The sequence below is a fragment of the Corythoichthys intestinalis genome, chromosome 16 (genome assembly GCF_030265065.1).
Source record: "Corythoichthys intestinalis isolate RoL2023-P3 chromosome 16, ASM3026506v1, whole genome shotgun sequence".
NCBI classification, from domain to species: domain Eukaryota; kingdom Metazoa; phylum Chordata; class Actinopteri; order Syngnathiformes; family Syngnathidae; genus Corythoichthys; species Corythoichthys intestinalis.
The window spans coordinates 31,077,336-31,089,293 of NC_080410.1; the positions used below are offsets into that span (position 1 = coordinate 31,077,336).

General features: G+C 38.4%; 1 protein-coding gene across 1 annotated transcript in view; it reads right to left on the reverse strand.

The window, feature by feature from the left end:
• The window catches only part of anapc2 (anaphase promoting complex subunit 2), a 24,224-nt gene extending 12,352 nt beyond the window's left edge, over window positions 1–11,872 (reverse strand). Inside the window, exons 1-8 of the mRNA XM_057860933.1 lie at window positions 11,645–11,872; window positions 7,866–8,115; window positions 6,931–7,231; window positions 6,731–6,863; window positions 4,446–4,611; window positions 4,266–4,385; window positions 260–377; window positions 19–200 (exon numbers count right to left, since the gene is read on the reverse strand). Of these exons, the coding sequence (XP_057716916.1) occupies window positions 19–200; window positions 260–377; window positions 4,266–4,385; window positions 4,446–4,611; window positions 6,731–6,863; window positions 6,931–7,231; window positions 7,866–8,115; window positions 11,645–11,737 (1,363 nt within the window). The 5' untranslated portion in view covers window positions 11,738–11,872. The remainder of the gene's footprint in view (window positions 1–18; window positions 201–259; window positions 378–4,265; window positions 4,386–4,445; window positions 4,612–6,730; window positions 6,864–6,930; window positions 7,232–7,865; window positions 8,116–11,644) is intronic.
• Window positions 11,873–11,958: the final 86 nt, after the last annotated feature.

The following is an 11,958-nucleotide window of genomic DNA, read 5'->3' on the forward strand; positions in this document are numbered from 1 at the left end:
AGAGAAACGCTGACTGACCAGCCACAGCGTCGGTGGGGTCCGGGGCCCAGCCCTCGGGGTCGCCACCTTCCTCGTCGCTGTCCTGCATCTCCAGGGTGACCGGGTCGCCTCGGGAAAGCTCCGAAGCCAGTTCGGCGCAGCCGGTCACCGCGTCGCCCGTCAGGCCATCCACGATCTGGCGCACCGTGTCATCGCGAGTCCTAAACGGAAGCTCGATTTACCCTGCTGATTGAAAGCGAGGTGTAAACGCGTGACCTACCTGAGGTACTTCCTGATGGGCTGGCAGGCGACCTGCAAAACCACCATGGACGGGTCCAACTCTCGGAGGGTCTTGATGGCCGAGATGTAAACGGTAAGGATGTCCGACGTGTGGACACCTAAAGAGACGACGGTCGTAATGAGGTGCTGTCGCTTTAAGACGCACCTCTTAAAGGGACTGTATGTGAAGAGTAGGGCAGCCACAAAGCTTTAATTTAATAGTTGACCATGTACCAATGATTTCTAACCTTAGTCGAGTAATTGGCTGATTTATAAATCATATATTTTTCATTCCAGAAACTGCAAACGCAGATGTTTGCAAATATCTCATTTTGTTGAACACAAAGACAAATATTAGTTTTGATTTGGCTACTGGCCGTTTAGTTTTCCCATTTTGTTTGTATGTATCTATGTATGTATGTATGTATATATATATATTTTTTTAATAAAATGAACTAAAAGAATACTTACTTTGATTTATTTTTTGATTCATAACATTTTTATAGGGAACCTCGTAATTTAAAGACTTGTAGGCACTAATAAGCCACAATTGTTCTCTTTTACTAAAATATGTTATTAGAAACACATAAAATATTGCCATTGATTTAAAAATCTAATATTTAGAACTATTATTTAGAACTATTATTATTATTATATAGAAATATTTTTGTTTTGACCTAGGGAGGGAGCTATGTTTTATGCGTGCAATGGACACTCGGGGTGATGACGTAGTTTGTCCCAGTCACTAGACGAACACTACCTGTGTTGTGTAATTCTTTCTACACGGCGAGACGTCCAGCACATGCGCACATCAGTTAAAAGCAACAAGTACTGACTATTTGTGTTTTTGTTGAGTCATTTATTACCGTTTCAAATTTTTTTGCATGTGTGTCCCTCTCATACTTTTAACTTTAAGCATTGTGTTTTCTTGTGGTAGCTTTAAAGCAGATTGTTGATCAGTTGACCAAATTAGTCACATAGCTTTTTTAAACCACTCTTATATGATATATATGATACTACATTCAAGTATTTTCTCACGGCGTCTTTAGTATGTTCTGTCTGTATGCATCTAAACAAAACAAGCTGAAAGCACACAGTAGTACTTTGGGTGTCCATTTGCCAGTGTAGCACATTTTGGCAGAAAACCTTTTTTTTCCTACTCTCGTCTCATCTCATCCCATCTCTCCTGTTCATTTTGCTTTTGCTGCTCATTTTGTGAATTATTGACAGTGCTGTCATCCTCACTAATGTTCCTCTTGGGTTCAAATTGAAAGGGTTGAACAAATGATTTGTTTATCTCACTAGAGTCATATTCTGGAAGCGTGGCAGCGTAACCTAGTGACGTCACCGCCCTGCGACATCAACAACAATGCTGACCTACTAGATTTTACAAATTGTATAAAAATGAAAACATCAAGGGGGGTTTTAATTACAGCTGGGAATCTTTGGGCACCTAACGATTCGATTACGATTACGATTCAGAGGCTCCGATTCGATTATAAAACGATTATTGATGCACCACCCTCCTTTTTTTTTTAATTTTTTATTTTTTTTTAAATGTTTTGTACATTAGTTTCAAAATTGTTCAATTTTTTTTTTTTTTTATGTTTTGTGCATTAGTTCCAAAATTGTTCAAAAATACTCTCAGGCTAAACCAAACTACTATTTCAGTATCAAGTTAACATATAGCAGTAAACAAATATACAAAAATAACAGTAAATAAAAAACTCCAGTCCCCATTCTGTATCAGCAGCTTTAAACTACATTCAATTAATTTAATGTTGTCAATCAACCGTTAAAGTTGTTAAAATTGCTCCCGTTATTCCATAATTTCCCTTTTGTCTACTTTCGACATGTGAAAGTTTTAAAACTATTTTAAAGATAGATTCAAGTCAATATTTTACCGATTTAGGAGTATTTTAGATAAAAAGTTAATTAGGTTTGCTTGGAAGGTTCGCTAAAACAGCCTTGCAGGGAAGTGTACTGCTTTAAGATGGCGGCCGTTTACTAACGCCCGCTTCTAGCTTTTTGTAGATCTGCTGCTAACGCTACCGAATCTATATTGCATCTAGTCCTATACAAATGATATCTACCGTAACATTATGTGGATGTACTTTGTAGCAGCTTTTCGGCAGCAGTCAGGTATGCTGTTGTGTTTTTTTATCTCGTGGCATGAGTTGAGCTAGAGCCGTGAGTTGAGCATTGGCATTACCCGAGGGGCCGGGTAATGAAAAGCATGATGTTTAGCTACTCTCGCTCCGCTCTCATTGTGTCCCAAAGACCGCGCGGTGCCCTGAGTGTGTTGTACTTCTGCTTTACTTGTCATATTTCAACAATCGGAATTTGGATGTTTGTGAATCGTTCTCGAATCTTCCACGGCCGAATCGTGAATAATCTTAAGAATCGGAAATTTTGCACACCTCTAGTTTTAATATCACATTATTTCAACTCATAATAACGTTTATCTTTCAATAACTACAAGTAATTCTATCTGTGGATCCCTTTAAAATGAATGTTTACACTTTTTTTGTTTTCAATTCAAAAATTAAAAAGACAAAAAATCCAAAATATTTACTATTTACAGAGCCCCTTAAGGGACATCTACTGAAATAAATTTAAACCATTTGGTGCGCACCAGAAACAATCTGGTAAACATTAGCATTATATAGCACTTAAGCTAGCAGACTTTTGCAATGCAAGGTCAGCCAATTGTTCTTTTGTTGTACTTAGATTCTTTTTTTTTTTTTTTATGTCGTTTGAGGCTAAGCACAGGCACTAGTTGAGTCGAAGATTGAAGTAAAGCTCAACTAAATCCTGAATTATCCTTTTCAGCACCCCAAAACTGCTAAATAAATGAGGATCTAACAAAAGAACAATTGGCGAACTTGCATCGCTAAAGTCCGCTAGCTTAAATGCTTTATAATGCTAATGTTTAACAGATTATTTCTGGTTTTCACCAGATAGTTTTTAGTGTGCACCACATACTGCCGTATTTTTCGTACTATAAGTCGCAGTTTTTTTTTTTTTTTTTTTTTTTCATAGTTTGGCTGGGGGTGCGACTTATACTTTGGAGCGACTTATGTGTGAAATTATTAACACATTATTATATAATTTCACATGTTATTTTGGGGTTTTGGAGTGACACTGATGGTGTGGTAAACTTGTTAGCATGTTCTTTGTGTTATACTGTAGTTATCTGAATAACTCATAATAGGTATATTACGTTTACAGACCGGCCACGTTCGCATTTCGTTGTTCATGCATCATGTAACATTATCATACCGTACACTTATTCAGCATGTTGTACTCTATTGTATTTTAATTTTAAATTACCTTTCAAGATGACATATCTGTTCTATGTGTTGGATTTTAAGTAAATTTTCCCCAAAATGCGACTTATATATGTTTTTTTTCCTCTTCGTTGGGCATTTTATGGCTGGTGCAACTTATACTCAGGTGCGACTTACAGTCCGAATAATACGGTATCTGGTGCGCACTGGATGATTTAAATTTATTTTCTTTCTGTCGATGTCCCTCAGGGGCACGTAACTAATAACTCTTTGGTTTTTATTTTTTATTTTTAAAATTAAAAAAAAAAAAATCAAATTAAATACAGTACTGTATTTTTACCCTTTTGTTGTTTTTAGTTTAAAAATAAAGAAATAAATGGGGGAATATTTACCACAAACGTCTTGGCTGCCGTTGACAGTGATAGAATATTTTGGGGGATATTTCATTCTTGCTCATTTATTAATAAAAACAAACACAAAAATATTTTATTAATTAATTAATTACAGAATTAGAGGTATTAATTACTGTTATTTTTCAAATTTGTTATTATTTCATCATTAACACATTGGCTACGATAGACATGGAATACATTTGCACTGGGAGGGGTCGGCAGTTCCTCCCAGTACAAGTGGATTGGACGTCTATTGCTGTCAATGGTAATGATTAGGTTAAGTTAATGGAGGCAGCCCTTAGTGACGAGAGTGGGTGTAGCTCACCAGGGTGCAGCAGGCGATTCTCAAAAGTGGACTTGAGTGAAGTGAGGAGCTGCTGGCGTTGGTTAGTTCTTTCCAAGCAGAACTTGAGATCTTGGATTGCCGCTTTAGATTCCGGGAAGTCTGGGAGAGAAGCGAGTCCCGTTTGTTTGGATAGTTTTGACGCGCACACAAGCAGCTCACCTCTGATGATACTGAACAACTCTTCGATGCGCATGTTGACGTAGATCCTGCAGAAGAACTGATGCATGTGACAGCGCCATTGCTTCAGCACCGAGCCAGCTGTGCCGTCGCCGGCCTCCTGGCCAGAAAACACCTGACCCAGCCAGCCTACCACCAGCTCCAACCACTGTGGGGCACAAGAGGACCCATCCATTCCGAAACTAAATCGTCACTTCAAGAATCGGCGGTGAAAAAGAGTTGATTCCTCGAAGAATTTTCTGTGGCTTGAAAGTTGTTTTGCAGAACATTGCGTTCAACAAAACAATTAAGTCAATTAAGTATAAATTACCGTAATTTTCCAAATATAAGGCACACTCGTGTATAACGCTCACCCAACATTTACTTGTAAAATCTAGGGAAAATTATTGTACCCGTATATAACCCGCACCCTAATTTTAGCACAAATAAATAGAAGAATACAAGAAAACAGAGCTCGTGTACAGATACAGAAATGTCATTTACTGACAGGTGAAACACAGCACCAGCATAGCACATTGGTAGTTCAAAACATTACCGTAAACTGACAATATGTAACGTAATAATATGATCTGACAACTTCTTCAATTTACCAGAATCCAGGAGAAAACAAAACAGATGTGACTTTTCTTTTAAAGGCTGCTGTATAACTTGCTTGTTTTATCGTGATAAATAAATGTTTCTTCCATGGATTGATACGGTAAAATAAAAGTGAGGATTCACGTCGGAAATCGGAAAGCGCATTGCTGTACACTAGACTGTACCAATAGGAACTATTGTTTTTTTGGGTTTGCGTTTCCCGAGGGACAGATATAGTTGACGGACACAGGGAGTCTGTGTTGTGTTACGTTTGTAATGGTCCGAGTTGCGGAGCTGCAATAAAAGTTGATTTAAATGAGTTCAAGGAACTAAATTCTGTGCTTTATGAAGAGTGAAAAAAAGCAGAATTTAACACAGACGAAATCATTCGACCAATCAGAGTGAAGTATTACCGAAACAAAATGGTGACGTCACGTACAGTAATGGTCGGCAACGGATCGCCGCATACGTTTCTTCAACACAACATGGCCGTGTCAATTAAAAAAAAAAAAAAAAACAGTCTTTATATATGTATATATATATTAGGGCTGTCAAACGATTACAATTTTTAATCGAGTTAATTACAGCTTAAAAATTAATTAATCGTAATTAATCGCAATTCAAACCATATATAAAATATGCCATATTTTTCTGTAAATTATTGTTGGAATGGAAAGATAAGACACAAGACGGACATATACATTCAACATACGGTACATAAGTACTGTATTAGTTTATTATAACAATAAATCAACAAGACGGCATTAACATTATTAACATTCTCTTAAAGCGATCCATGGATAGAAAGACTTGTAGTTCTTAAAAGATAAATGTTAGTACAAATTATAGAAATTTGTTATTAAAACCCCTCTTAATGTTTTCGTTTTATTAAAATTTGTAAAAATTTTCAATCAAAAAATAAACTAATAGCTCGCCATTGTTGATGTCAATAATTACACCATGCTCACTCATGAAAGCCATAAAATCAGTTGTACCCAAGCGCCAGCAGAGGGCGCCAAACACCAAAAAACAAGTAACAAGCGGACATTACACTCTGCTGTCATTTTAATCTGTTTGAGCGGGGCAAGTGCGTTAATTGCGTCAAATATTTTAACGTGATTAATTTTTTTAAAAATTACCACCCGTTAACGCGATAATTTTGACAGCCCTAATAATAATAATATATATATATATATATATATATATATATATATATATACACATATATACATATATATATATATATACATATATACATATGTATATTTCTGTTTGCATCCCTGTACCAGTGTATAATGCGCACCATGATTTTACATGTTGATTTTAGGGGGAAAAAAGTGCGCTTTATATTCGGGAAATTACAGTATTCACATATTTAATAATCATTACAGCTCACTGCTGGAAAAAACTAATCATTCACTCAGACAAATAAATGCATTTTTTTTCTTTTACTGTGTGCGCCGGGTGCTATTTAAAAGGAAAATTTAGCAGACATAAAGAAAACAACAGGTAAAATGTAATATTCTGCACCTCGCCCTGTATTCCGCTGATTTTTTTGCTTGAAATTTGGAGCAAAAATGGAGGATTCATACTATACATAAGTCCATGGTAAACCAAGAAAATTCATCTTATTGAACAGTCACTCAACACACCACACGCCTCTTCGTCGGGCCATAAGAGGAGCCAATTACCTCCTGAAACTCGTCCAGGAAGGATCTCTCGAACTCTCCCCGGCAGTGTTGCTCAAGCCACTGCTCGATGAGTTTGTGAAGGATGGCCGTGACGGCGTCGCAGCTCACCCACTCCTGAAGCTCCAACGTGGAGCTGAAAAACAGACGTTGACACTCAACACGCCAGTACACCATCAGAACTCGGTCACGTTTGCACTCACAGAACGCGGCTGAGTTCCAGCACGTGCCGGAGAGCCTCCTGACACCAACACTCTTCGACAGGGACCCCGCAGCCACCGCAGACGCCCCCATCGGGGCCCTGAACGCGGCCCTGGTGCTTGATGTAGATAGAGAAGGTCCTGCTGTAGAAGTCCAGCACTCGTTCTTGGAGAAGCTGCGAGGGCGGAAAGAGGAGGAGGCCCCTTATGATGGTGAAGGCGCGCTGCCGGAGGCCAGGCGTCCCGGGCCCGCCCAGACCTTCCAGGCCCTTGTCCTGCCATGCCCCCAGCCGCTCCAAAGCCACTATAAGAACACCATGAGGATAATCTTCACACAGTAGTACTATATTTTAATATTACGAGATTAAAGTCGGAATATAACGAGAATGAAATCATGTATTGTAAAATTAAAGGATTAAAATCAAAGTATTGTGAGATTAAAGTAATTTATTTCCTTATTTGCACGTTACGTGTAAAGGAAGTTGTTTGGTTTCCGGGCTGAAATTTACCAGTGTAAGGTTTTATCAACACAAAACTACTTTTGCCGTAATATTAGGAGATTGAAATAATAATAGGAGAAAAAGTTGTTAAAATATGCGATAAAAGTCATTATACTCTTATATTTATATTATGTTAACCAAAAGCTGTTCGTGATATGCGGACTTCAATTTTTGGCGTCGTGAAGATCAGCGGGAACACTCAAAAAGCCTTTCGCTACGGGCACCACAAAAGCAGTCTGATCTGAACACAGCATAACATTGCGAGCACTTGTTGTGATTTGAACACACTGCTGTGTGTTGTGTTCACGCACAACTCCATGAGCGGGGACAAATAAGCATCCTGCTCGATTCTGTGCCACCTGTTGTACTTGGCATTTAAACAAAGGACTGTCCTGCGCAAATCCAGTCGTACTCCCAGATGCCCGCCAGTGACCTCACCTAGAAAAGGCCGCAGGCTTTCCAGCAGAGCCTGGAAAGCAGTGAGGAGAATCCGGATGCGACCCTTCTCCTCCTCTTCCTTCTCCACCTGCTTGAGTCTGCACCAAAACTCGGGAACCACGGTAGACGATAAGCGCATCTGCAGTGTCTCCAGCAGCCAACTGGCCAGGAGCTCTGCGGCACCCTGAGCGCACAACACCTGCAGGCACATCGACAGCTTCCCATCTTCAGGCCCGCAGCCCGGAAACATCTACAACAGAGGCAACTAACTCATAACAGCTGGGCCTATTTTGTCCGAATTTGCATGTTTTTTTCAAAGAAAAATATGTTTACAACGGCCTGGTGGGGTCCCTTTTTTCAGGACACCATAACCTTCATGTAAAAACTGTTATTTTCTTCACTTGTCAATTATAATCAACATTTTGGACCCAAAAAGACAACAACAACAAAAAATCCCGAAATCTTTTGTCACAAATTGTAATATTGATGTCCCATTGACAACCAACTAGAGGGAAACGAATACAAGAGCAACTCGAGTAACTCGAGTTTAAAAACTGATCCGAGTAATTAAATTCACCTCGAAGAATCGTTTAATTTTGCCAGCTCTAAGCATCACGTTTTGCCCGAACTAGTTTTAATGCGTGACAACGCGACCCCCGTGAGGAAAAGCGGCATGGAAAATAAATGAATGAACAACCCGCTGACGTCACGTGCGTAGAGGAAGAAAAGAAAAAAAACCTTACTGCAGCCGACAGCCGCTACAAACTGCGCCGACGTTGCTAAAAACTACGCCCGTATGATGCTAGTGTGGTAGCAGTGTTCGATGCGTCTCATAGATATCGTATGCATTTAGAACTAGATGCGAAATGACAGACTCTGCCGCGTCCGGGCAGCGTTAGTAGACAGCCGCTATCTTTAAGCAGTAGACTTCTCAGCGCTAATAAATATAACGTTACTGTCACTCGCACACGTAACGTTAGCCCTTCGGAGGGCTAGGTTTCTATTTATTATGACCACTGTCGATGCGTGGCTAACGTGTCTTACATACAGGCTTTATTTAATCTGTAAAAACACAGCACTGTAGAGTGATGCGGGTGTAAAATTAAAACATAATAAAGCTAACTGTTAGTTTTACTTCAGTAATCATTGCTGAATAAAACACCAAGTAGCACTGGTCCCTAACCCTAACCCTATCATACATTTATTATGAACACTGCAAAAACTCAAAATCCTATCAGTACTTGCTAGGGGTGTAGCGGTACACAAAAATCTCGGTTCGGTACGTACCTCGGTTTTGAGGTCAAGGTTCGGTTCATTTTCGGTACAGTAAGAAAACACAATGCAAAATATAAATGTGCTAGTTGTTTATTACACACTTTTGTGCTTTCAACAATAGGAACACTAGCCTATACAAAGCTAGAATTCTGCTCAAAAAGTAGCGGGTATTTAAAGATAATAATCCAACAACAATTTGCCTTTCAGACCCCGCGTATTGGTCAGCTTTCTTTCTGAAAGTAGGAAGAAAAAAGAAGTCCTGTGCTAGAGAGAAAAGCAATCCCAATGACAAAGATTTTAACATGTATTTTACAAATGAAATGCCTCAATGAATTTTTTTTTCTTATGAATTGTTTTCAAAAGCTTTATTGGTGGATTTTCTCAAGTTAAAGCGCCACACAGAAATTAATAAATTTAATTGTGTATATTATTCTTATTATTTAAATACACGTGTTTTAGCTCATTTCAATTTATTTTATTTAAATGGGCTATTATTTATTTTACTATGTGTTTGTATTTTACAAATGTGATGTAGTATTCATTTATACTGTATATTTTATGTTGTATAATTTTAGTTCCTATGTGAATATTAGTTTCTACTTGTTTTGTTGTGGTAAGAGGGTTTTGTATTGAATATGGGGCTGTGTTGGTTATTATTATAGCACAGAAGACAACTGTAAATCAACAAAAACAAGTCAACTGTGCCCTTGCATATTAGTTTGAAAATCGACCGGATCCACCGTATTTTTACACGGGTGACTTCCGGTCTGCTAGCTAGTAGTATTGAAGCAGGAGGGCCGCGTCTTGCGTCAAATAATAAACTCTGCCTTTGTTTTCACGTGCATCGCGTTGAGCCGCTTCTGGGACGCAACACGCGGCCGCACTGCGACTGGTGTGCATTCGCTGATAAACTTTAACGGCCGCGTTTCACTGCGTTCTCGCGGCGGCCACATTGTTGCGCCGTTGACGTTTCTTACTGTCCTACCGTGTTGGTTCTCATTATAGTAGGGAAGACGGAGTAAATATAATCTACACAAAGAAACTGTAACCCGATCGACTCACAGCCTCGAAACGTAAGGGTTACATTACGTCAGAAACTCGTTCGGTACGCCGCCGTTCCGAACCAAACGGCAAGTATCAAAACGGTTCAATACGAATACATGTATCGTTACACCCTAGTACTTACAGTTTAGACTAACTTAAAACTTAACTAGAACTTAAAAATAGCTTGACACAAATGGAAACTAAATTGACACACGTGGGAAAAACACGTAGCTTTCAAGTGATGTGTGTTATCAAGCGTAATTACATTTTTAGGTAAGAAATATGGTAAATAAGGTCTAGAAGTTTTTGGAGTGAAAGCAGTGAATTTTTTTTTCTAGTCACATCTTAGATGCAATTGTTGGCTGTTTTCAACAATGTACATCGAAAATAAAGACATTGATTGACTGAAAATGGTTCAATATTGGATTAAATGTCTTTTTTTCTCATGTATATGTATAATTGCTCTTTACCTAAAAAAAAAAATGTTTTATCCGATTACTCGATTAATCGATAGAATTTTCAGTCGATTAATCGATTACTAAAATATTCGATAGCTGCAGCCCTAATAATAACCAACACGGCCCCGTGTTCAATACAAAACCCTCCTACCACTACAAAACAAGTAGGAACCAATATTCACATTGGAACTGAAGTTATACAACATAAAATATACAATATAAATGAATACTACATCACATTTGTAAAATATAAACACATAATAAAATAAATAATAGCCCATTTAAATAAAATACATTGAAATGAGCTAAAACACCTGTAATTAAATAATAATACACAGATCATGCTTACACAATTAAATTTATGAATTTCTGTGTGGCGCTTTAACTTGAGAAAATCCACCAAAGCTTTTGAAAACCGTTCATAAGGGAAACAAATGATTCACTGAGGCATTTCATTTGTAAAATACATGTTAAAATCTTTGTCATTGGGATTGCTTTTTTCTTTAGCACAGGACTTTTTTTTCTTCTTTCTTTCAGAAAGAAAGCTGACCAATACGCGGGGTCTGAAAGGCAAATTGTTGTTGGATTATCTTTAAATATACTCTACTTTTTGAGCAGAATTCTAGCTTTGTATAAGCTAATGTTCCATTGTTGAAAGCACAAAGGTGTGTAATAAACAACTAGCACATTTATATTTTGCATTTTGTTTTCTTACTGTACCGAAAAAGAACCGAACCGTGACCTCAAAACCGAGGTACGTACCGAACCAAGATTTTTGTATACCGTTACACCCCTAATTTTATTGCTTTACAACGTTTATATATATAGGATACATATTGATACTATTCGGCCACCCCCCCTAAAATCCGCTTATGTTGGCAGGAGCATATCGGTAACCTTTGGGATACAAAGTATCACGATAAATCACCATTTCGATATGTTGTCACACCCCTACAGTGTCAAGTGTGTCAATTATCAGACGGGAATCAGTTGTATACCCACCAGAGCTGCTGTGACAGTTTCCCAAGCTTCTGCTACCTCGAGCTCAGCTTGACAGCCAGAAAAATCAGCGGATTCCATCACAACTTCCTCCATTTCTTACATGAAACGGGACCGACGTGGCTTCAAATGTGAGCTGAGTGAAATACTTGGACTTTGTATCGCGCTACGTTAAGCTAAAGTTGTTTTGAACTGAACGCGCCATTGCATTTTTGACCATCTGAGTTCTTTTTCCGCTTCTGCTTCTTCTTTGTCATTTTTAATGTTAATAATGTAGTTGTTGAGACAGTGCTGCCCCTAGAGGTAGTCACAAATAC